General features: G+C 37.6%; 1 protein-coding gene across 1 annotated transcript in view; it reads left to right on the top strand.

Moving 5' to 3' along the window:
• myo10l3 (myosin X, like 3) overlaps positions 1 to 26,443 on the top strand; it is a 134,796-nt gene that overhangs the window by 50,324 nt on the left and 58,029 nt on the right. The window contains exons 11-18 of the mRNA XM_055148531.1: positions 2,677 to 2,795; positions 9,820 to 9,966; positions 10,044 to 10,144; positions 12,229 to 12,295; positions 14,389 to 14,481; positions 20,010 to 20,078; positions 24,555 to 24,637; positions 24,739 to 24,847. Of these exons, the coding sequence (XP_055004506.1) occupies positions 2,677 to 2,795; positions 9,820 to 9,966; positions 10,044 to 10,144; positions 12,229 to 12,295; positions 14,389 to 14,481; positions 20,010 to 20,078; positions 24,555 to 24,637; positions 24,739 to 24,847 (788 nt within the window). The remainder of the gene's footprint in view (positions 1 to 2,676; positions 2,796 to 9,819; positions 9,967 to 10,043; positions 10,145 to 12,228; positions 12,296 to 14,388; positions 14,482 to 20,009; positions 20,079 to 24,554; positions 24,638 to 24,738; positions 24,848 to 26,443) is intronic.

Raw genomic sequence — 26,443 nt, 5'->3', positions numbered from 1 at the left:
TAATGTGTTATTTATTTATTTACTTGTTACAGTCATTTAAAATGTATTTGTTACATTACAATATTACTGTGTTTAAAATATAAGGCGTTACACGACTATTGCAGCACTTTTAATTCATTCTCACTAAAAAACTGTTGCTGATTGTCAAATAACAATCAGCGAGTGAAGATGCCAAAGACTGAGCCAGGACTAAACCAGGACTGACCCAGGAGGACTGACTGAACCAGGAGGACTGAACCAGGAGGACTAAACCAGGGCTGAACCAGGACTGGGCCAGGACTGAACCAGGACTAAACCTGGATTAAACCAGGACTAATCTTGGACTAACACTTGGAATCTAGGACCGCTCCTGAGAGAACCTCCTACCGTAACGATGGTGTTTCACCGCTGCTGATATCGCGGTGATTTTAGCAAATTTGTATGAAGAAAAACGAAAAACCCACCACTTCAATCCAGGTTAAAAATGCATTGTGATGCACATTACTGACATTTGTACCGAGTAAAATATTACAAATTTTTTCCTGTAATGCCTTATGTTACTGAGTTACAGGAAAAAGCAACGCATTACAGTAATTTGTTACTTTTATAACATGTTACTCCTGGCACTGTTTGTACTTCATATAAAAAGCTTTTATTTAGTAAGAAAACTTTGAGTACCACTTCCATATAGTACACAAGTTGTTTTGATGCATGTACAAACTTAAAAGCTTGTAATAGGAGCCTTGAAGCTGCTTGTTACTGGCAGTTGGGCATGAGGAATTTATTGCCAAAAAAATGACGTACTCTACCACTATAAGGTGCACTACATAACATATTTCTAGTGGAGAGTCTGCCACCTGCTTGTCTCTATGGAAATGTTATTGCTTTGTCTAGAATGTTCCACAGTATAGACTGAACCTACAGTATGTCTCACAAGTGGGACAGCTCAGATCTGTGGAGAGTCGCTTCTATTATTGTATTTTTGAGCAATAGAAACAGCCGTAATGAAAAGTTCGAGATAGGCTTCCATATGTTGTTTTGATGCATTTAGAAACTTAAAAGCATATAATAGGAGCCTTGAAGCTGCTTGTTACTGGCGGTTAGACTCGTGGAATTTATTGCCAAAAACCACTATTTACTGAAACGGATATTTGGTTTGTGGGGCTGTGGAGCTGTGCAGCCAGTGTGTGCCTAGGCCTGATTGACATTGCGCGCACACAAGCGAATCCGTGAACAGGCTGAAACATGAGCTCTACTTTCTTTGTCTGTTCAGTCTGACCCCTTTTCTAACGCACAGCTGAACTAAACTTAGACTTAGACTTAGACTTAGACGTACTTTATTAATCCACAAGGGGAATTATGTGGACACAGTAGCTCACACATCACAGAAAATATAACTGCAATGAGAAAAAATATAAATAGTAAGAAGAAATTCAAAATAAGCAACAAAAATAGCAAGAGGCTGATCAGTAAGGCATAATTATGTAAATTTTTGTGTACCAGTAAAGTAAAAAGTAGAAATATAGCAATATAAATACAGTATATCACAGTTATGTGCAAGAGGAGGAAGGAAAAACAGCTCAAACATGATATAATGATTGACAGGACATAAAGGTAAGTTGCTGTACAGTTATGTGGAGTATATTATGAAAGAATGTAGCCGTGTATTTGTATAAAGTGACTCCTAGTTTCCATTAAAGTACATATGACAGGTTTTGAGGATTTTTTATTTTATTTGGTGGGATAATAATATCTGTTGTAAATATAAATTATAGTTTTATACCAGTCGAGAAGCAGTTTACGAAGAAATCAATGAATCAACAACATTATTAATCCAAAAGAGCAATTCAGTTCGCACATCTCTGGTCGTGCACAATCCATAAATAAATAAAAAAAAAAAAAGAAAATCAAATACATACAAAGCACACCATACATTTAAACCTCAGTGCATCAGTGACACAATTGCAAATTTACTTTACATTTAAAAGTTTTATGGCAGAAGGAATAAAAGATTTAGCGTAGCAGTTGGTATTTTCAATTTATTTGTCAAATAATAATTTCTGTGCACATTAGAGGAGTTTTGACCCAGTGTTCCAGATGGTTATGGAATTCCTTAGTGTCATGTTATAATTTACACTGAACTGAAACATAAAAAAAATCGCGACACTTTGAAAGAAAGTGTAAAATATTTTGTTAAATCTTAAAGGTGCTTGGTGTAACTCTTCTGGTGAAGGATCTGTCACATACTTTACTTTGTCAGGATGTTATTAGTTTGTCTGGAATATTTCACAGTGCGATATTAAACCTTCTATCTTCATGGAGACCAAACCAGACCAAGTTACAGGTCAGATCTGTGGAAAGACAACCCCGCATAGTCATAACACTTGTTTTTTTAGGTATTTTTGAGCTATAAAACCAATCAATAAATGTAAGATAGAGCTGTTTGATGTCATACTGTATAACGTTCTAGGCAAAGCAATGATGTATCCATAGAAACAAGTGAAACAAACCCCAAATCAGAAAAGTTACAGAATGTATCTTTAACTGTATTTAGGTAAAAGTGTAGAACAACCTGTCCCACATACTTTAAACCGTATAGGATCACGTAACCTGTACAAATCACCTGAACTGTGTCGCCGTCTTGTTTGTTGTACATGTTCTACATACATTATACATTTGTGTGACTGTGTGTTCCAGTGGTGAACAATGTGAGCGAGCTGCTTGGTTTGGACTCGTTCCAGCTGTCAGAGGTGTTGACCCAGCGCTCCATGATTCTCAGAGGAGAGGAGATCTGCTCCCCACTCACCGTAGAGCAGGTACGGAGTGACACAGAATAAGGAAATACAGTATTCCCAGTATTCCCCTTTCACAAATAATGTAACGACAAATGTTTTTATCTTTGTGATTCATAAAAAAACTCTTTGCCCCTCAGGCTTGACTCTTTTTGCACAAACTTCTAGCTGCAATATTACAATGACTATGAAATGTAATCCCATAGCTGCGTCTACTGTATTAAAAGAATGTTTGCACTGACGGAGCTCATCAGTGACTGCTTGCTCTGGATCCGGAAGTAAATTTTTCTTACATTTTTCCCCATAGACTTTTTAAAAATTCAAATATTACGAGTTCAAAGACACTGAGTGGTAACTAATATCCATAATGCAGTTCTTTTAAATCCAAAAACAAACATTTAAAACGCAAGATTCTGCAAAATGTTTTAATGTTGTGATTTATAAAGTTTGGTTCATAAAAAACTGATTTAAAATAAAATTATAGGTCTTGTGGTCATTAGTAATCCCTGAGCAAGCTTTCGAACTTTTAATATTAATTTTTTTCGAAGGAGCTCTGTCTCTGTGATCTCCTCCATGTTATCTCATATATTACCTCATGTACAGTGTGTCATTACTGTTGTGGTCATGCAGGTGTATGTGTAATCATAATAGCCCATTTACACTAGAGCCCATTGAGTGAGTAATGTAGATTTAAATATAAGGTAAAGGAGACATGTTATGAAACGATAAAACAAATAGTTTCATAACAAATTATGAAAGAATAAGCTCTGAATTTCATTATACTATTGTATAATGACAATAAAGGCTTTCTATTCTATTCTGTTCTATTCTAAACATGCTCTACCAACATTTTACATCATACCTCGAGTGACAAATAACTGCCTTTATTTGAAACAGTCCAATCGGAGCCACTTATATATAGTACAGAATCTCCGCTTGAATCTTGTATCATTCGGAGTTTAAAAATGACCAGTACTTATTTTACCTTAGATACATAAGTGTTAAGTGCATCACTTGTTGGGTGAACAGAAGTCAGCAGTTTCCCAGTTTCCCACGTTTTGTTTTGTTTTGACACAAACTGACAGTTTGGTTGGTTAATCCACCTGTCAGTCAACTCAGAAATGGAGACACTAATACAGTTCCAGACCCGTGTGTCTTGAAGCATTGGTTTGAGCTTGGCCCTGTGTATATATATGTATTAATTATTAAAATGAAGGTCTACTAATAGATCATCATTGGAAAATAGAAATGTTCAACCTCAAATTTGTTAGCATTTGTTTGTGGGGTCAGCATTTGTTAGACATTTTCTTATTTTGTGAATATGATGCCAAGTGTATGAGAAAAATGTATGGGAAATTTTGTTCCAGAATCGGAGGCTTGGTGTTCACTGTTGAGCTCTAAACAGAGAAAGCCCAGTGAATTATTTTCCTAAATGCAATTAATTAAATATTTTACCGGCTTCATTGAATCACTGCCCAAGTCACTTTTTGACTTTTTCATTGGCTTCCACCCTGGGCCAATCAGAAAGATTTTTACTAACAAGAAACACAAACCAGCCCTGTTATCTTTTTGACTTAAACAGTTTGTTTACTGTATTTTCCCCCAAATCTTAAAATAATAACTTCAAGCTAAGACGCTAACAAGATTAGACTCTATTTTATACCATATTTAAAAATAATAGCCAGCAGGTGTTCACAGATTCCACACTGGTTCAGATTTATGACAACAATATTAAACCCTTGCCCCTAACTACAGCATTGTTAAGCACGTTTTTCAGCTGTTAGCATTTGGGACTTGCAAGAATGGAAATAATACCTAGTAGCGGGATTAGCACAAGCTCATGTTTAGAGATTGTCAAACCAGCAGCTGACAGAAGTAAATTTGTCACCCTTGGCTTTACACTAGAGACATTTCTGCAAAGATCTGCCCTCTCCACCGTTCATTTGTCACAAGAATCGACAACTCCCGAACACAGTAGGAGTCTGTTTGGTGCCCCTATCCCTGGCTGGTCCGGGTGACAGGCACAAACACACACGCACACACATACATACAACCCCCCTACATGCAGCTCCAGATCCCTTGCGTGACTCCCGGCCATTTCCTGCTTTTTGTCTGCCAGAATCCAGGCACAATAAAGCCATCGTGATAGAGATCTGAATCAGAAAGCACAATACAAAACCAGTGAGTGTGGATGAAGTGAAAGCTGCAGCCACTGGAGGCAGCACAGACAGGCACCAGCGTAAATCAGGCATGTTTTATTCATGAGCAAGAAGTTTTACCACTTTTTGATGCCAGCAACATATCTTAAAGGTCTTACATCACGCAAAACTGAGCTTTAAGTCATGTCACTTCCTAAAAAACATACCCAGGGTTATTAATCCTTTATTATTAGTCTGTCTATGTTTCCAAAGCTCGAAATGCTCTGTTCTACCTTGTGATATCATGAAGTGGTAGTTTTCAAGTTAACAGCTACCTTTTACCCTTTGTTCAGTGGAGATAGATAATTTCAGGGCTGAAATCATCAATAATTCAATAATTCTAGTGAAGGTGTATGGAGTTTAAAAACGCAGTGCACTTCCTGTATTGCCACGTGCCATCACAAGGTAGACATCACAAGTTTGAGTTTGAGAGCCGACATTTGCATTTGTGTTAAACACGTGAATAGAACAAAATGCAACTACAGGTATGTTTGTGATGAGGAAACAACATTATAACATGGATCAGAAAATAGCACAGTATGGGACCTTTAAAAATACAATAAAATGTTTTAAATTGCTCATTAAGCTGTTGTTTCACATTCAAATCAGCAAATAAAATGTAAATTCTCAATGAAATAATACTGAAAAAAAATCTTTAGCCTAATTCATCAGCCTGACCTCGCAGCATTAGGATTCATTCACTCGACGGTAGGTGGGTACTTTTTTTATTTAACCAATCTCTGCTATTTGGTCGTGACGTATGTAATGTGCCAAATCCCGTAGAAAGAAGGGAAATAATGTCTTTCCTCTTGATAAAATTCACCAAACATTCTCTTTGTTCTGGCTTTAAATCCTCGATCTTGGGAATCGTTGCCAACACAGAATGTATGTCTTCGTCTACATCCATCTCGACCGCTTTGTTTACTGTTGTGCTGTACCACAAAAGGGACTTGAGTTTGACGTCATGGCTCTTTGCTGATTGGCCCGTGCGTGGTCTACAACTTCCAGGGTTTTTGCGAACTGTCTAGTGTATTCCGATTCCTGACCTAGTTGGTGGAGCGAAATGAAAATGAGGAAAGGCACTAGGTGGCGCCAGCCTGGCTACAACGTCTTAACACACTGCTCGAACTTTCTATCTTTTTCCTCCAAATATCCCACGTAATCCATAAATGACGCACACTGGCCTAGTTCCATAAACCCACTCATTTGCATAAATTACAGTGAAATACTATGACTGTAGATGACATCAAAACAAACAAGTGAGCTTCTCATGACTGGACAAAGACCCTGAGCTGTGGTCTTTGAAGCAGCTTGTCGCTTCTCAGAGCACATTATTTCTCTTGTTGGAGTCTGTAAGAATTCCTCTGCCAGGGTCAAAGGTCACCCATCCTGTATCGCCCGCTGTCTACCCGCCCCCCCCTCTACCCCCACTACGCACAAATGGCCATTCTTCGGACTATCCTGGAGCCACTGGCGTTTGGTTCACACTCACTAAGTTTCCAAGTGGTGACTGCTAAGAGTGATTGATGTCTGTGAAAAAACCCAGGAGTATTGTTGCCCCCTGTACAGTACAATCTGCCACGCTCATGTTTTGTTTTCATTTGGAGCACAATGCCCGTAAGGAAGCTGAGCTGGCAAGCTTAAGTTTTATATATATTTAGACACACACAGATGGTGCTTGGTTGAAAGGCTAATGGCAGACGGTGAAATAATACCTGGGTCCAGCTGGAAGTTATGTTTGTTTCTCTGATCTATTAGAAGTGCTTAAGTCCATTTCAGTTTTATGCAGCTAAAATATGGAACAGTTTGCCTGAAGATATGAGACAGGCCTCTACTTTGACTATGTTTAAAATTGCATAAGTACATGTTTGACTGGGGATCTGTCACCTGCTTGTTTGTATAGATAGATCATTGCTCTGCCTGGAATGTTCCACAGTGTGACATTAAACAGCTCGACCTTACATTTTTCAATTACAGATGGTTTTATAGCTCAAAAATACCACGATAAACAGTCATCCCCACAGTAACTTGGTCTGGTTTGATTGCCGTGAAGATAGAAATTTTTAATGCCATACTGTGAAACAAAGCATCTGATGGACCTTCACCAGAAAAGTTACACAGTGCACTTTCCCCTGGTATGTTTATAAATGATCACATAACATCAAACATATGAAATATTTTAAATGACTGATGAAATAAGGGCATTTTATAACCCATAATGTACATCAGAGGTGGGACCAAGTCGTTGTTTTGCAAGTCTCAAGTGAGTCTCAAGTCTTTGACCAAGTCAAGTCAAGTACAGGCAAGTCCAAGTCGAGTCTCGAGTCACTGGCCCATAAGTCCAAGTCAAGTCCAAGTCGTCTGCTTTGAGCTTCAAGTCATTTCAAGTCTTTAAACCAAAATACCAAATATAGCTTAGATTTTTTCAAATTTATCTAAATTTTAAACTAAATTGTACTTAAAATGTCATTTTTATGTTTGAGCATTTATATAAGAGTTGTAGAAATGTAAATTTTTCCTTTTTAAATGCCTTGTCAAAATCTTGGTGTGAATCATTGCAGTCAGAATAGAAATTATTCAGATTTAACAGCGCTACATATCAGTTCTTTTGTCATGTCTCTGAAATTGAAGGATCATGTTCTATGTACTTCCCTCTGTTTTACTGTGTTGTACTGTATATTATTGTAGTACATTTGACGATACCACATCACAGTACTTCAGTTACATCCAAAGTAACAAACAGAGAAGTGGGAGGGACATATTCCAGCACATATTAAGCACAGCATGTATCAAATGTAAAGAAAAAAGCATTTTTAAAAACATATATTTTTAGGAAAAGTATCAAGTCTTCAAGTCACAGGGTTCAAGTCCCAGTCAAGCCCCAAGTCATCCACCTATAAGTCTGAGTTGAGTCCCAAGTCTTAGTCCATTTTATGAAGTCAAGTTTCAAATCATAAAAATAGTGACTCAAGTCTGACTCGAGTCCAAGTCATGACCTCTGCCGTACATACTAGGGATGTAACAATAACAGAATCGTTAAAAGTCTCAGAATAATACCAGAGGCCATCACAATAAAACGAATCACAAGTTTCTTTGCTTAAATTCATTGTTATGGTGCAACAATAATTAAAAACAGAAGAAACTACATGCACGCTAGTAGATCGTGCATACACTTTTGTCTTGTTTCAGTGCAGACTACAAGAGGAAATAATCACTTTTGAGTCTTAATAGTTTGATTTATGACTGAACCAAAGGCTTGTCAAGAAAAAAGCAGCATTTTCACAGTTTTTTTAGCCTCTAGATCCACATCACTGATACATACTGACAGCATAGTTTTACCTCTCTTCGCCCTTAATAAGAACACCCTAAATCTAGATTTGGCTTGCAGCGTTTTATTGTTGTATTGTACCGAATATCCCCTCGAGATTTATGTCAGGAGTTGTCATCTAAACTCAGAGCAATAATCTTCAGAGGTCAGATTTATGGAACCCAGTGACGTGCCTGTGTTTTTCCTGGAGTCTGTGTGGGGTTCCTCATTGTTCTATTGTGCCGTACCTGCAGACCGATGCTGACATAACACACTCCAACCGCAAAAATCAACGCCACACCTTATCTACCATCAAATATGTACACGGTATGCAGTGTTGTGGATACATGCTGCGAATGCCTAGACTGTTTATGGTGAGCTGGTATCTATGGTAATGCTCATCTCCTTCTTAGACAGTATAAATAAATGGGCTGAGGGAGCGTGACGCCACCCAGAGCCAGCACATCTACAGAAATCTGGGGGCCTGGGGCAAGAAGACTCACATGGGCCCCTCTCTAACCTTAAAAAATATGCAGAGGTTCCAGTTCTATGTTCCAATTCTGGTGACCCGGGACAATACAGCCCTACAAAGTGAGAGTTCATGCCATTTTGAGGGTATTTGAGACCTCATTTATCATATGAATAAATATCGTGAAAAATATTGAGCTCAAAATTGACCTTTGTTCCTTATTTGGCAGTTCCTGTACTCTGCCTTTGTATCATGAGCCAAAAATAAAGAGTCGTGCAAAGGCAAAAGGCAGTAACAGTGTATGTTTTGTTTGTGATTTAGTTCATAAATATATTTTATTTCAAGATCCAACCTCTCGCCTCCTTCTTTTTGGCACAGAGTCTTAACACAGTAAATAATTATACCTTTGTTTTCAATTATACTTAAATGATCTTTAATGTGAAAGTATTTGGTGTATTTATTCATACTGTACACACTGTACTGCAAAGTAACTTGTCTGTCAAACTGTTTAACTGTATCAGTGTCGCTGCACGATCCTGATCAGCACTAAACAGGAAATCCAAAGCTCTTCTGTATCATTTCAGACAAACACCATGATGACTTGACCTTGGTGAGGTGTTCATTGTAGCAACTAGTTGTCAAATTTTGGAAGCCCTGCCTATTATATTTTTATCTGGACAAAACAGAAACTTTTAAGTCATTTTTTCGGTTTCACACTCTGGCGAGTTAAGGTCTGTTTTCCTTTTGTAGGGCAGAATAGACCCCTTTGTCCTTCCCTTTGACTCCGCTGTCCATATCGTTCGACTCCAGTCAAATGAAGCTCACAAGGCTAGCAGTTATAGGAGCGAATTTGGAGCCAGGTTCAGATTAGGAATAGAAATATTTACAGATAAAATAGCGAAATGAAAGCCCCAGGATCATGTAGAGAAGGTTAATATGAACATTTTAAGACCAAATGACGAGGCTCACTGCAGCAGTTACAGAGAAGGGTGACAATTTTCCAGCGTAAAGTGAAAATGGAGTGAATATGTCCATTTTTATATACAGTTTTTTGATCTCCTCTTGTCTTTTCAGGCTGTAGACTCCAGGGACTCGGTTGCCATGGCACTTTATTCCCAGTGTTTCTCCTGGATCATCATGCGGATCAACCAGAAGATAAAAGGAAAAGAAAACTTCAAGTCCATTGGCATCCTGGACATTTTTGGTTTTGAGAATTTTGAGGTACGAAAAACGTCTGTTAAAAATGAATCTATACATTTTGTGCTGAACTGAAGTATTGTTTCTCTTGTGCCTTGCAGGTTAACAGGTTTGAACAGTTTAACATCAACTACGCCAATGAGAAACTTCAGGAGTATTTCAATAAGCACATTTTCTCCCTGGAGCAGTTGGAGTACAACAGGTGATGAAGGCTGTAAAATCTGAGCCCCATAAAAACAAGCTTTAAATCAAAATATTATGGGAACTCTTACATTTCTCCTAATGGGACTGTACTGTATATTAACCGGTTTCAGCTTTCTCTCTCAAGATTTTCAGGACTTTTTCCCATTGAAAAGTTTTTCTGTTGTTAATCACTATGGCAACAGTCTTAAGTTTTCATCATTCTGAAAAATGTTCTCTAATAGGTCACAAATTAAATTGAGCAGTGGTTTTATCTCTGTATTAAAGGAATCATAATAGGAGATTCCAGACTAGAGTTGTCAAAAATATCGAAAATATGATACTAATCGATGCTAAAACTTGTCTCGAAACTAGATACTCATTTGAGCAAGTATTGATACTAGAAAAGTCACATTCACAGGACAGAAATGAACCTTTCCTGAACTTGTCTTGAGCTGTATCAGAACAAATATAAGAGCACACAGACTAGTATACACAGATATAACCGATTTATATTACATAGTAATATAAACGAAAGTAATATTATTTAATGTTGAAAATCACATTCTGTTGTCTAAAGAAATTGTGTTTTTTCAAATGATCATTGTAGTATTAGTATCAGTATTGTGTTGAGTCTATTCCTTAGTATTGAAATCAAGTCTGAAGTTTGAGTATCATGACAACACTATTAAAAACTCACATTGCGAAGATATTTTTCACAACAGCCGGAAGTGCCACCATATACGGTAAACGTCACTTACGTTAATGCTTTTCTATGGCAAAATATCAGTGAAAATGTCTCACGTATTTTCCACCAGCTTCATAAATCTCATAAATTTGCCCCATCACCAAATCTTCATCCAACAAGGCCGACAAAGGACATATTCTGTCCATGAAGAATTTATCCACAACTATCAAGGTAAGAAAGACGAAAACGTGAAGGTGAACAACTACTCCTGAGCAAAAGTCACATTATGGTCATGAATAAAACATAAGTATCTTACTCAGACTGATTCTACGATTAAAATAAAAAATCAACTTCATGATGTAGATATTTGCATAGACAGAGAGATTTGTGCAGTTTAAATGTGAGACATGTAATCTGTGAACATCTGTAACATTCGAACTGCACAAATCTCTCTGTCTATACTAATATAGACATCAAGAATTTTTTTTTATTTAATTTTTTAAATTTCATTCATAAAGTATAAAAAGACATCGAGAGTATCACAACATCAGACATACAAGAAATGAAAGAAAAGGAGCAGAAACAAGAGAAATCTTATGTCTGTCTGTGTCTTATGTCTTATGAAATTGATTTTTAATATTAATTCTACAATCAGTCTGAATTCACAAGTGACTTATTAACAAATTATATACTATTTATGTTTTATTCATGACCATAATATTAGTTTTGCTCAGGAGTAGTTCACTAATGCGTCATCGTTGTTTGCATTTACGTTTTCGTCTTTCTTACCTTGATAGTTGTGGATAAATTCTTAATTGGACTGAATATGTCCTTTGTCGACGTTGTTGGATAAAGATTTGGTGATGGGGCAGATTTATGAAGCTGGTGGAGAATTCTCGAGACATTTCCACAGATATTTTGCCATAGAAAAGTTTAAGTCACGTTTACCCTACATCATGGCACTTCTGGCCGTTGTGAAAAAGGTCTGTGAAGTTAGCTGACCGTTCTAGGTGCAGTATCATAGATTTGATAACAATAATGCAACAAAGTCCCACGTTATTCATACGTTTTCTTGATATGAAGGTAACTTTGTTTTCCTGGAGCGCATTCAGGATAGAAAACCCCTCAGATTTCAGATGTGATTTTGCGTCCATGAATAATAATACAGTCTGGGTCTCAGATGGACTCCAAAATAAATCAAGACTTTATGTGCAGACTGATATGTCTCCTCTCCACTACAACTACAGGCAGCGGGCCAGTAGTTTGGACTCCGCTCTGTTTCTCCCTCAGACAGTTGTTTTGGTGTACAAGGGAGCCAGCAGCATGGATACGGCTCATTTAATCACATGTTCTATTTAGACAATTCACCCTTTGTGTCCTCTGAGCTGTTTTTATTTACGCTCTCTGTCCTTTCTTAGGGAGGGCATTCAGTGGGAGGCTATAGACTGGATGGACAATGCCGAGTGTCTGGATCTCATTGAGAAGGTAACGCTAGCCCAGTCCCCACCAGGTCTGCACCACTAACCACCGAGCATTCTGACCGAGACGCCCGGCACTGTTTACATTAGCATGCATTCTCCAGGCCTATCATTATGGAATTACGTTTCCCATGTTGTGTGCACAGTAATAGACACCAGCGTGCGGTTGGAGGTCGGGCATGAAGACAATTTATGTTATTTTATCAGTGGTTATAATAAGCTTAACCTTAGTGGAGGTGGCTTGAACTGAACTGAAATACAAGATCGAATTCAATCAAAACACAACACCAAAATATTCTCGCTAAAGGGATACTTTCTTGATCTTGTGGACATTAAACAATTATGATGTAAATGAAACCAATTAAGTTAACCAGAAGTTCTTGGAGAGTGAAGAGTTCTGCCAAGTCCGGTGAAGTAAAGGACAAAGTCAGGGCTTGAACCAGAAATCTTCCACATGTATTGGCTGCAAGATAAAAATAGATATGCAAGATTAGACTATGCTTTCTATAAAACAAAATTTGTAGTGTTATCTTTTAAGAAAGACATTACATTACAGCAGTGGTGGAAGAAGTACTCAATTTTGCCGCTCAAGTAAAAGTATAGACACTCAAGCAAAAAAAAAAAACTCAAGTAATAGTAAAAATCACATGAAAAATCTACGTAAAAGTATTAAAGTACCCGTTTAAAAATGTTCTTAAAGAATAGTAAAGTTAAAGTATTTTGCACAGATTTTGAGATCTAATAAAGCTTCAAATGTATTGATTTTGTGCTGAATAAAAATAATAATAAACCGCACAGATACCTAAAATTTATATTTAAGCACAGGACTACTTGTACTTAAGTTAAGTTCCACTACGGCATTACAGACACAGAGTCAACAAATATTAATTTGTTCAGTATAAATACACTACCGTCAAAAGTTTTAGAGCACCACACTTTTTCCAGTTTTTACTAGTTTTACTGTTGACCAAAACATATTCTAAACTTTTGATTCATGAAAGTGTCCACCTTTGACAGATGTAACAGCTGAACACACTCGTGGCTCGTTCTTTTTACAATAGAAATCAAATATTCTTCAGAAAGTTCTTCCCAAGTCTGTTGCAGAAGTTTTCATAAATGTGTGACACTTGTAGGTTGTTTGTCTTTCACTCTTCTGTCCAGTTCATCCCAAATCAGCTCGATGGGGTTTAAGTCTGGAGACTGTGCTGGACACTCCATGTTTTCAAGTTTACCATCTTGTTATTTTTTCCTGAGGTAGTTTTGGCAGAGCTTGGACTTGTGTTATGTATCTTTTATCTTTTTTCTTTATTTTAACCTCTGGCTGTTCAGTATTCATTGGACTTGCACGACTTGAATTGCAATAAATAACTGGAAAAATTTGGGTTTTCTAAAACCTTTGACCGGCAGTGTACATATAGGTCTGTCACAATAATGAAAGCTGGAACAACATATTCTGGGGCACAGTATTTATTATGTGCATATTTTTGTTGCAATACTTTTGGAGATTTTTGTATGGTTGGATTTAAGCTGTAGAGAGATGAAAAAGTCACTTCGAGAAAAAAAGTTTTTCTGGGAATAGCCTGCTTTATTTTTTTATTATGTCAGTGTCAAAAAGAAGTTTCAGTATTATTGTTTATTGTGATATTTCTCTGTAGCAATATATCTCGCTTCAAAATATGTTATCAAGAGAGGCCTAAATACATACATACTCGTGAAATTTGGTAGTTGGTAAGTTTTTTTCTCCTCCTCTGAACTGTAAGCCATCTTTCCTCAGGCACGTTAATGATCTCTGTGCCCATATTTCTGGAATTGTTACAAAGATAGATTTGGCATTTGGCCCTATATGCCCTCTGTATGCCCTGAGGTGCCCATAAAAATGACATTGAATCCGCCTTGGCGTGACTCTGGAAATAAGATCTATCCAAAAACAGCACCTCCTTTTGTTTTAGCCCTTTTGTTGTGAGACCACAGACAGGATCACGATGTTTAGAGCTATTGTTGTAATCAATGGAGCCAGATGTTCCCCAATGTGTTTGTAACTAGTTTGGTCATGACTGTGGTGAGTTCCAGCTAATGCGTTTTTCTCTGTGTCTTTTTTAGAAACTGGGCATGTTGGCACTTATTAATGAGGAGAGCCGATTCCCCAAAGGCACGGACTACACCCTCCTGGAGAAACTACACAGCCGCCACGCAGTAGGTCCCTTCATTATGTTTACAGTTTGCCAAATATAGTAGAGGAAGTGACTGTGCTGCCCATATTACGCTCTTTTTAAATCTGTTGTAAGAGTTTCCTCACCAAAAAAACATATCTGGAGTTGTGTTTTGTTTCATTCACACGTGTTTAACACACAACACATCCGGCATTTTCAGGCTGAGTTCTTCTCAAACTGAAAACGCCAATACAGTAAATGTTCCACTGTGTTTTTAAACTCCATACACCTTTACTAGAATCATTTGGATAATTTCAGCCCTGGAATTGACAATCTCTACTAAACAAAACGTAAAAGGTAGCTGTTAACAGAGCTGGAACAGAGCATTTTGAGCTTTGGAGATTGCAATTTACATAAAAGGATATTTTTTGGCCAGTTTGAACATTATTGTAACAAAAATAAATCATGTTGTCATTTTTATAGTATGTATTTATTAAAAACTATTGTGTAAGTTGGATGAACCTGTTTACAGTCTGGTTGGATCTAATCACCAACATTTTCAGTCATAATGTGATTGTGTCCCTGGGCAAAACACCTTCCACCTAATGCACCTAATTCAGGATGTGTGTTATTAATCACGTGAATAAAACAAAACACAACATATACATCTCATAGTACGATATTTATTGCGATGTTTTGTGGAGGCAAAACTGTGAATGTGCTTCTTCTTCCTCTTAAAATGCCTTGACAAGTCTTAACCCAAAGAACTAAGACTTAAAAGTGCTTAGAACTGTTATTTCTTCATGTAGTTTGCACTGAAATTGAGCAAAGGATCATGGTCTATGTAGTTCCCTCTGTCTATTTATAGCTATTGCTGCACCATAACTCTTAATTTAAGCAAAGAGATTTGTAATTCGATATATTATGATGCTTCACGATGTTATTGTGAACTTCGATGATTCGATATCACGATATTTCAGTTATTGTTACATCCCTATAAGATACCGTTGTAGCCACAGCTGCATTCGCGCACACTCCACTACTTTATAACCTTAAATGTGTGTAAACTTAACCTGTAACTTTACATGTCTCTGCTGGATTCGAGCAGAATGTAGAACGGACTGGCTCGTCATGCAACTAAATGGATCACTTACAGTAATTCAACTGTCTATGACCTTGTGCCACAGGATGTTTACAGTCTGGTTGGATCCTAATCACCAACCTTTTCAATCATAATGCGATTGTGTCCTTAGGCAAAACACCTACCAACTCATGCACCTTTAAACCACCTAACGCACCTATTAATCATGTGTTAATCAAGTGAATGAAAGAAAACACAACTCCGGGAATGTTTTTGATGAGAAAACTATTATTACAGCTTTAAAGGCAGTGTAATATGGCATAATATGGGTCCTTTAAGTAGCACAGTCACTTCCTCTACTATCTATTAGGGCTACTCGATCATGGAAAAAAACATGATCACAATTATTTTGGTCAATATTATATTTTTTATTTACACGGTGCATTATTCAGCATTTCTCTCTAAAAAAACACTTTGTTATTGATAATTTACACAAAACGTAATAATAAATTCAGGCTACAAATATGAATCTTAGAGCAGTTTTGTGATATATAAAACATAAAATGTATAAAATATACTTTGAACATGAATAAAGCATAGAAAAACAAAAAATGTATCCAAAATAAACTATATACAGCTGTTCTCAAAACTCAGTTATATAAGTTTGGAGATCGTCTGATACACAAATTGAAATTGCGATCAGAATTTGATTATTTGCACAGCCTCACCGGGTATGTTTTTGATGAGGAACCAACATTATAACATAGGTCAGAAAATAGCGCAACATGGGCCCTTTAAGCAGCTAATCACTTTTAACTTCTTGACCTTATCTTCCACAGCTTAAATCCTCAAATATGTAGCACCAGTCACTCTCTAATGTCCTCTGCCCACTCACGCACATCACACACATGTTTCCAGACAGACATAAGACCTAAACATACCCTGTATAACCTTTACTCAAGTCGCTTTAAGATGCACTGTGTAACTTTCTGGGTGGAGCGTCCGCCACCATGGAGATGTTGTTGCTTTGCCTGGAGTCTTTCACGGTATGATATTAAACTCACCTATTTACGTAGAGACAAGCATCAGGTCCAATTTGTGGCAAGGTGGGCACACTTACCATAGAATATATGTTTTTCAAGGTATTGTTTTATTGTAAAAACACCTATAATTAAACAATAAGCAAGTTTAAAGGTGCATTGTGTAACTTTTCTGGTGGAGGGTCCTGCAATTGATTTTCTCCATGTAAATTTTATTGCTTTGTCTGGAATGTTTCACAGTATGCTATTAAACCTTTCTATCTTCATGGAGACCAAACTACAGGTGAAGTTACAGGTCAGATCTACGGAGAGGCCGCCCCGCTCACAGTCAGAATGCCTGTTTTTTCTAGGCATTTCTGAGCTATAAAACCACCTGTAAATGAATAAATGTAAGGTAGAGTAGTTTAATGTAGGGATGTAACAATAACCGAAATATCGTGATATCGTATCGTCAAAGATCTCACAGTATATCAGATTACAAGTTCCTTTGCTTAAATGCATGGTTTTATAGAAGCACTATCTTATAAACATAGGGAACTACATATCCCATGATTCATTTCAGTGGAGACAACATGAAGAGATATGTTTTTGACTTGAATTCTTGGGATTATGACAGAAATAATTCACACTAAAATCCTGTCATGGTATTTTAAAAGCAAAGGAGTGTCCTGTCTACAAGTATATCACCCTCTCCAAAATATCGGAATAAATATTGTACCGTGAGATGCATATCATGATAACATTGTACCGACAGATTTGGACTAGAGATGTAACAATATCCAAATCTCTTGGTATGATATTATTACGATATTTTGGAGAGGCTTAAATAATTGTAGAGGGGACACTTTTTTGCTTTTAAAATACCTTGACAAGATGTTGGTGTGAATTATTTTGGTCATAATCCCAAGAATTCAAGTCAAAAACATATTTCTTCATGTTGTCTGCACTGAAATGAATCATGGGATATGTAGTTCCCGATGTTTATAAGCTTTTACTACTATAAAACCATGCATTTGAGCAAAGAAACATGTAATTCGATCTCTAGTTTAATGTCATACTGTGGAACATTCTAAGCAGAGAAATGACATATCCACAGAAACAAGCAGGTGATGGACCCCAGCAAAAAAGTTAACGCACCTTTAATACTGTGGTACATTTCCGGTAAAGCTATCTCCCTAGTATATCTCCATGGACACAACTGGGAGCTGGACTCTTACCAGGAAAGTTACAGAGTGCACGTTTAAGTCCCATGAAAGAAAATCCTTCAGAGCCGTAGACAGTCTGACAGACTTAAACCTGCTGTACTTTTGTGAATCGCTGACTGGTGTTACGTTCGCAGTCTGAGTCCTCACACAAACATTCACAACAATAGTGAAACGTGATCGTGCACCGTGCTCCTGATCAGCTTTGTGCGGCGGAGAAAAGGAGGTGTGGAGAAAACCAGACAGGGCCATGACTGACAGAAACAGGAGCGATTTAAAGGGGCATATAAGAGCTACTTGACCTTTAAGTGTCTGGGAGCCATGTGTGGTGCAATGACAGATTTAAAGAGAAAAATACACATGCCGACCATGTAAAGAATCCCCATAGAATACAGAATGTGCAGTAGAATACTAGGGATGTAACAATAACTGAAATATTGTGAGATCGTATCGTCAAAGCTCTCACAATAATATGGCGGACTCTCACAATATATCGAATTACAAGTCTCTTTGCTTAAATTAAGAGTTATGGTGCAGCAATAGCTAAAAAAAGACAGAGGGAACTACATAGACCATGATCCTTTGCTCCATTTCAGTGCAGACTACAAGAAGAAATAACATTTCTAAACACTTTTAGGTCTTAGTTCTTTGGGCTAAGTCTTGTCAAGGCATTTTAAGAGGAAAAAGCAGCATATTCACAGTTTTGCCTCCACAAAATATCGCAATAAAAATATTGTACCAAGAGATTTGGATAGTGTTACATCCCTAATCGTAAGATTCCCCATGATATCACAATAAATATCATACCGTGAGGTTCTTACCCTGACAGTATCGTATCATAAGACTTGGATATCATTACATCCTTATAGAATACACTTAGTTAGTAGTACACTTTCGTCGTTAAAATATGTAAGCTTCAACTATCAAAGCTGGAGGTACTGTGGTTGGAAAAGTATGTCATTTTTATTGTGAAGTAAATAGTAATTTATTTCACAATATTAACAGCTCCTTTTACCTTTAGTTCAGTAGAGATGGGCAATTACAGGTCTGAAACTATCCAAATGATTCTATTGAAGTTGTACGGAGCACTTCCTGTATTACCACATGACATCACAAGGTAAAACAGAGTGTTTTCAGTTTGAGAGAAGAACTCAATCTAAATATGCAGGCTTGGTGTGTTAAACATGTCTGAAAGAAGTACAACACAAAAACTGCAGAAATGGAAGACCCCATAGTGGCATTTTTGTTTAGAAATGTCTGTGTTAATTTAGGTTAGTTACAAAATACAAAGATAAAGGAGCTAAAATATTAAAGTGCTATGTCAGTTTAAAGTGCATTCTTCAAGCTTATGATAGTTTGTGGGAAGAAGCTATTAGAAGTATTACATTTAATGGAGTGGTATCTGTCACATTTAATTAATTCATTCATTAATCATTGCATTTACGTAGCGCCTTTCACAGCATTACTCATTCACTCCACACTCTATGGTGATAAGATACTAGGGATGTAACTATATCCAAGCCTCACGATACAATATCATCACGGTATGAATCTCACGCTACGATATTTATTACAATATCGTGGGAAAGCACACGATATGGTGGGGAGGCTCACTATTAGGGATGTAACAATATCCAAATCTCTCAGTACGACATTTTCACGATATACATCTCACGGTATGATATTTATTGCAATATTTTGGGGACATAAAACTGTGAATATGCTACTTTTTCCTCTTTAAATGCCTTGACAAGACTTAATTCAAAGAACTAAGACTTAAAAGTGCTTAGAACTGTTATTTCTTCTTATAGTTTGCACTGAAATGGAGCAAAGGATCATGGTCTATGTAGTTCCCTCTGTCTTTTTTTTTTAGCTATTGCTGCACCATAACTCTTAATTTACGCAAAGAGACTTGTCATTTGATATATTGTGATGGTCCATGATATTATTGCGAGAACTTTGACGATACAATAACACAATATTTCAGTTATTGTTACATCTCTATAAGATACTGTTATAGCCACAGCTACATTCATGCACACTCCACTACTTTATATCCTTAAATGTGTGTAAACTTATCCTGTAACCTGACATGTCCCATCTGGATTCGAGCAGAATGTAGAAGGGACTGGCTGGTCACGCAACTAAATGGATCACTTACAGTAATTCAACTGTCTATGACCTTGTGTCACAGGATGATTTTAACTAAATTTGTGTAATCTACAACACTCTTTATCTGTTTCCACAGGCTAATCATTATTATGTGAAACCTCGTGTGACCGACCACCAGTTTGGCATAAAGCACTACGCCGGAGAGGTAATTTACACACCTAAACACAAAAACTGTAAGAATTAAAAGAGTTAAACTAATTACTCTGGGCACTTTTGGCTCTCTGGTCTCATCTTCAATGCCAAAGCAGGATGTTGGCTCTGTACTTCCTGAATCTTTTTGCAAGGGCAACAGAGTAATCCTTGTCTCTTGGATTTACCTATTTGATGACAGATATTTGAAAAGGAAGCCACAGGGAGTTATGTTGGCTTTACCAGGGATGCTTTGGTTTCCAGAAACATTAACATTTTCTTGGGAAATGTCAGGTGTATTCTTATCAGCTATTCACCAGACTATGATCCTTGTGGGCGTTGTGGTTTGTGCAAATGTAATTTAGCACGATCATTTACATAATTACCTACTTTTGACTCTATACTTAGTCTATAATACACACAATTTGACTTTTATTATTTTAAATGTGTACTATAGGCTGGTAATATTGCTGCCATACTCTACAAAATGCAAACTTTTTATGATTTAGTCAAGGGAGTAAGGGAGTGGGAGAGTGGGGAGAGATATTCAGTAAACTGACAGAGCTCAGACTCTTGACTCTAAAACTTGAAATTGCTTGTTAGTTTTCTTCATTGTAAACCTCAACACTGATTTAAAATTGCTAGGAATACTTATTCAATATTTGGAATAAATTTCCAATATTAAAATTAACAGTAATTGTGTTATTGTAATTGGGTTAGCATTCTATTTCATACATACATCTGGACCGGCAAGAAATTACAAAATTACAATGGTGAAAACAACCTGCATAGGCTGATGATATCTCCAGTCCTGTCCTATAGTGACCTGAGACATGAGGGGATCAGGAGTGAACCAGGTCTAAACCAGGACGAAACCAAAACTGAACCAGGACTGAGTGTCGGGACAGGCCCGGAGGTGTAGCCTGTCGGATGACCGCTGGGACGAAAGGACTGGCACAAAGCTCTACGCCCCACGGGGCTAAACTCAGCTGTCGCCCGATCAGGCTTTGTGGACACCCTTCTCCACAGGCTCCGGGGTTCTCTCTCTCTATCAAATCCAAGATTAGTCCAGGTTTAGTCCTGGATTAGACCTGGTTTAGTCCTGGTTTTGTTCTGTTTTAGAGCTAGTTTAATCCTGGTTTAATCCTGGTTTAGTCCTGGTTTAGTCCTGGTTTAGACCTAGTTTAGACCTAGTTTAGTCCTGGATTAGTCCTCTTGGTTCAGTCCTGGTTTAGTCCTAGTTAGACCTCTTTTAGTCCTGTTTCAATCCTGGTTTAGTCCTGTTTTATTGCTGGTTAATCCTGGTTTAGAGCTAATTTAATCCTGGTTCTGTCCTTTTACAGAGCTAGTTTAGTCCTGATTATTCCTGGTTTAGAGCTAGATTAGTCCTGGATTAGTCCTGTTTTAGTCTTGGTTTAGTGCTGGTTCAGTCCTAGTTTAGTCCTGTTTTAGTCCTGGATTAGTCCTGGTTCAGAGCTAGTGTAGTCCTGGTTTAGTCCTCTGGATTCAGTCCTGGTTTAGTCCTCCTGATGATTACGAACAGTGTCAGGGTCAATAACATCAATGACGCCACAAATCACCTACCCCCACTTAAAAAATCCCCACTACACCACTGCATTTGACAGACCCTCCACCAGAAAAGTTACACAGTGCAGCTTTAAGATAATGATTAAGCGAACACCGTTATACTAACTATACTTGTTTTAGCACAGCTTTGTTTTAGTTTTTTAGCTTTTCAGTTTTAGTCCTTTTATAAACACAGAATCATGTGCTACAACTGCAGTTTCTAGATGTGTATGTGTGTATTTGTGTGTATTTGTGTGTGTTTTATATTGACCGTAGCATAGCGATGTACTGCAGTGTGTGGGGAAAGTTGCTGACATGGGCCAAAGCCGAAGTAGATTAGCCGTTGATAAAGAATGGCTTTAAGAGGGCTGCCCCAGACAAGGTCCTCTCAGTTGGGGCCGGGGCAGTGCAGTCACAGGCCTGGCATGGATGTGTATGGTAATGACTTGGTGCAGAGGACACAGGCGGTTGGGGCCAGTTGTTCCTCCTCTCTCAGTCTCTCGCTCAAAGCCTCCTCTGTTATCTCAAACGCAGAGAAAATCGTCTCCTCCCAAAGATTTGATTATTATCCCGCTGGAGCCAGAGAAATACGGCTTTAATTGACTGCCATGTTTTACCGCAAACAAAGGGGCTTATCTCCGGCATAAAATATGGGCTATAATAAAAATGTCTAGATGTCATAGTGATTTCTCAAAGGAGGAAAATTGTAATAAAAGTGTTATGAAATACGTATTGGTAATTTATAGCTGCCATTTTACATGATGTACAGAATATGCATGCTTAAAGGTGCACTATGTAGCTTTTGTGGTCAATTTTCTGTCATCTGCTTATCTCCATGGTGATGTTATTGCTTTGCTTAGGATGTTCCACAGTATAGCATTAAACAAATGAAGAGTTTAATATCAAAAAACAGATCTAATATTTACAAAATTGTTAATATCTTCTAGGGATGTTATGAATGACAATAACATGTAGTGGATTTTATAGTAGTAGTAGTAGTTTTATTTGGTTATTTTGCTACAAACCCATGGATCATGACCGAAAGTGTTAAGGCTGAAGTAAAAAATACTTATAATGCCAAACCCTATTAAACAGTGACAGAATTCCAAGAAAGAAAAACATCATATGAACAGCAAGTTTACATTTACAGTTTCACTTATTATTTACTGTACATATAAGAGACAAAATATAAATTAAAACAAACTAAATACCAGGACTAGATCAGAACTGAACCAGGAATGAACCAGAATTGAACCAGGAATGAACCAGAATTGAACTAGGACTGAACCAGGTCTAAACCAGGACTAAACCAGGACTAAGCCAGGATTAAGCCATATCTAAACCAGGTCTAAACCAGGTCTAAACCAGGACTAAACCAGGACTAAGCCACGTCTAAACCAGGTCTAAACCAGGTCTTAACCAGGTCTAAACCAGGACCAGTCCTGGTTTAGTCCTTTTTTACTCCTGGTTCAGGCCTGGTTTAATCCTGTTTTAGTCCTGGTTTAGTCCTGTTTTAGTCTGGGTTCAGTCCTGGTTTAGACCTGGTTTAAACCTGGTTTAGACTTGGTTTAGACTTGGTTTAGTTGTGATTTAGTCTTGTTTTACTCCTGGTTCAGTCCTGGTTTAGTCCTCCTGTTTTAGTGGTTTAGCCCTGTTTTAGTCCTGGTTCAGTCTTGTCCCTCATGTCTCAGATCACTATAAGACAGTACTGCAGGTTGCTTTTACCATTACCAGTAGCTCCGGTTTGACATTTAAGTTGTAGCTATTTTATATTTATTATTTTTTTTATATCTCACTTCGGGAGAAGTGGGTGGACAGCGAATCCCAGGGTACCACACCCACTACACCTCTGCCTGGAACACCATAATCTTGTAAAAACTTGAGTAGAACACTGGATCTTAGTCCCCGGCCTTAAGGCTAAAGATGTTATTAGAGACAGCACATACAAACTATTATCTATCTGTGCATTTTATACAGTGGTCATGTGTGTAAAGCTGATAGAGTCACTTTTGACACACTTCTAATTTTATCCCTTAGTGTTCATATTTAGACAGTGTGAAGTCTTGGCCACTGTTAGTTATAAGTAAAGAAATATGCACTCTTAAAACTGCACTATGCAATTTTTTGGATTGAGGATAGTATTGCTTTGCTGAAATGTTCCACTGTATGGCATTAAACATATGTATCTTGCATTTTTCCCCATTATGTTTGTGTTTATGGATAAAAATACTCATTGCACATGCATTTACCTAACTTTGGCTGGTGCTGTTACCTGCTTGTCTCCATGGAGATTTAAAAAAAGTTGTACTGTGGAATATTCAAGACAAAGCAATAATATTTCCAAGCAAGTAGTGGAAAAGTTACATAGTGCTTAAGTTGCAGTCAAATTAAAAAGAACAAAATAGAAAAAAATACAAATAGAATCAGTGTTTGTCTATGCAAAAAACTAAATCTAGTCAAGTTAAAATGACTTGAATTAAGAAAGTTTTATCATGATTTGAGTAAATTTCACTTGACAAGTAAAATGATCTGCCAGTGGAGCAAGACTTTTTGTACTTAAAATATAAAAATACATCTTGCTACACTTAAAATAAGAAAAACAACAACTTAAAATAAACTAAATCGAATGTGGCTTGAATTAAGAAAAACTCACTTGTTCCATTGGTAGATCATTTTACTTGTCAAGTTGAACTCTACTCATTTTTCATTTTAATTTACCTGGATATTATTTTTTCCAGTGTGTATTTCATTGAAACTTTTACTTTTTATTTAAGTATGGAGAGTTACAAAGCTGTAATAAATAAAAACTGTTCATTACACAATATAACTAGAAAGGATTGTTACATATTGTGTATTAAAACAATGTATTTTTCTAGACATAGCTGTATTAAAGTATATGTTCTTCAAGTACATTTTCCTTCTTTAGGTGCTTTATGATGTGCGGGGGATTCTGGAGAAGAACAGAGACACTTTCCGGGATGACATCTTGTTTATTCTTAAAGACAGCCGGTATATACGCACAGACACACAGAGTACCATAACTCTATAAGCCTATACCATATCCAGCTTTACACAGTCCCTCTGTCACACCTGCATTTTGTCATTCACAGACTCGACTTCATCTATGACCTTTTCGAGCGCGTGGGGAGCAGAAGTGGAGATGAGACCCTGAAGATGGGAACGGCGAGACGCAAGCCCACCGTCAGCTCCCAGTTCAGGGTACAACTCAAATGTCACTTTCAATTTCTCAGAATGGGACACAAACGGCTGACTGTCCTCCTCTCTGTGCGTAATGAATTCATAACATTCAAGTCCTAATCATGACAGTCGAAAAGTCAGCACGGGGGCAGTGTAGAAAGATGGAAAAGATGAGATGGACAAAAGCGTCTGTGTGATATGAGGTCTGCTGTTATGTGCGGTTGTGAGTGGTGTTGCAGAGTGGAGGAGCAGGGGAGGACTTGGCAGCGTGCCCTGGTCTACAGCTCCCAAAGCCCGAGGATTAGGGTTGATGGCTGGGCAGAGTGGGGCCAACCAGGGGCCAATCACGCTCTCTTCTGCCAGGCCAGGGTAGATGGAGACAGACTGTCTGAGGAAGGGGGGGGCAGACAAAGGCGGTTGGGAGAGACAGGCTATGTTCAAGGGTCCTCGGCTGTATGGGTAAATGTGAAGTGTGAAATAAACAATTTCCTTAAGTTTAAAAGTCCTGTATTACGCAAAATTGACTCAGGTGAACTTTAAGACATGTTTTAATGCTGTTACCTCATCAGAAACATACCTGACTCAGTCCATCATTCGTTCATTCGTTTTTCAAATAAAACCAAAACCAAAATGAAAAAACGGTTAACGATTTTTATATATTTTTTTGATTTAGTGTTTAAATGAAGAATGGAAAAAATTGACTTAAACTGCGATGCCGGTCTTTTGCGCCGCATACGGACTGAACGAGGACTAAACCAAGACTAAACCAGGACTAAACCAGGTCCAGAACCAGACCAGGACTGAGACCAGGACTCAGACTGGGACCAGGACCGGGACCGAGACCATGACTGAGGCCGGGAACAGACCAGGACTGAGACTGGGACCAGACCAGGACTGAAAACGGTTTAGTCCTGGATTAGTCCTGTTTCAATCCTGATTCAGTCCTGGTTCAGTCCGCATGCGGTGTAAAAGTTCGGCATCGCAGTTTAAGTCACAGAAATGGGAAGCGGTTGTTATCCGTTTTTCCATTATTTATTTAAACAAAATCGAAAACTAAACTAATCGTTTTCAAAATTTTTATTTTGATTTTGGAGACAAATAATGAAGTAAAATGTTGTTTTCTTATTTTTGGTTTTATTTTGAAAAACAAATGAACTAATGATACACGGATTTACCTAGAGTTGTGTTTTATTTCATTCACTATTCACTCATTCACAAATTTTTCATGTTTGAGTAATCCTTTATTATTAGACTGTCTACTAGAAGTCTGTGCAGGACAGAATTTTCAGTCCCGCCCACACCTGCATCTGCGATATTTTGTCCCGCCCCAGCCCACAAATCCCGTGTATTGGGTGCATTCACTTTCTTCAGTTCTATCAAACACGGAGAAGTGGAAAAGAATGTCTAAAATATACGCAAGTTTAGACCACGTCCGTAAATTTAGACCACTTAAACTGTTTTTATTAATGCCAAATGAAATATCCAGCACAAATAATGTATGACAGGCAAGCATTAATCAATTGTATATTTTACTTTACACTCATATTTAGTTTGTGGGACTGCAGTTTATCATCCCACCGTCCCGCTCCCGCATTGAGCATTTTGAGCTTTCAAAAT

Source organism: Boleophthalmus pectinirostris, unplaced genomic scaffold (genome assembly GCF_026225935.1).
Source record: "Boleophthalmus pectinirostris isolate CB_2022bp ecotype Guang Dong unplaced genomic scaffold, ASM2622593v1 HiC_scaffold_1, whole genome shotgun sequence".
Lineage (NCBI taxonomy): Eukaryota > Metazoa > Chordata > Actinopteri > Gobiiformes > Gobiidae > Boleophthalmus > Boleophthalmus pectinirostris.
The sequence above is the reverse complement of the archived record's forward strand: the minus strand, read 5'-3'. Positions and strand labels throughout refer to the sequence as shown.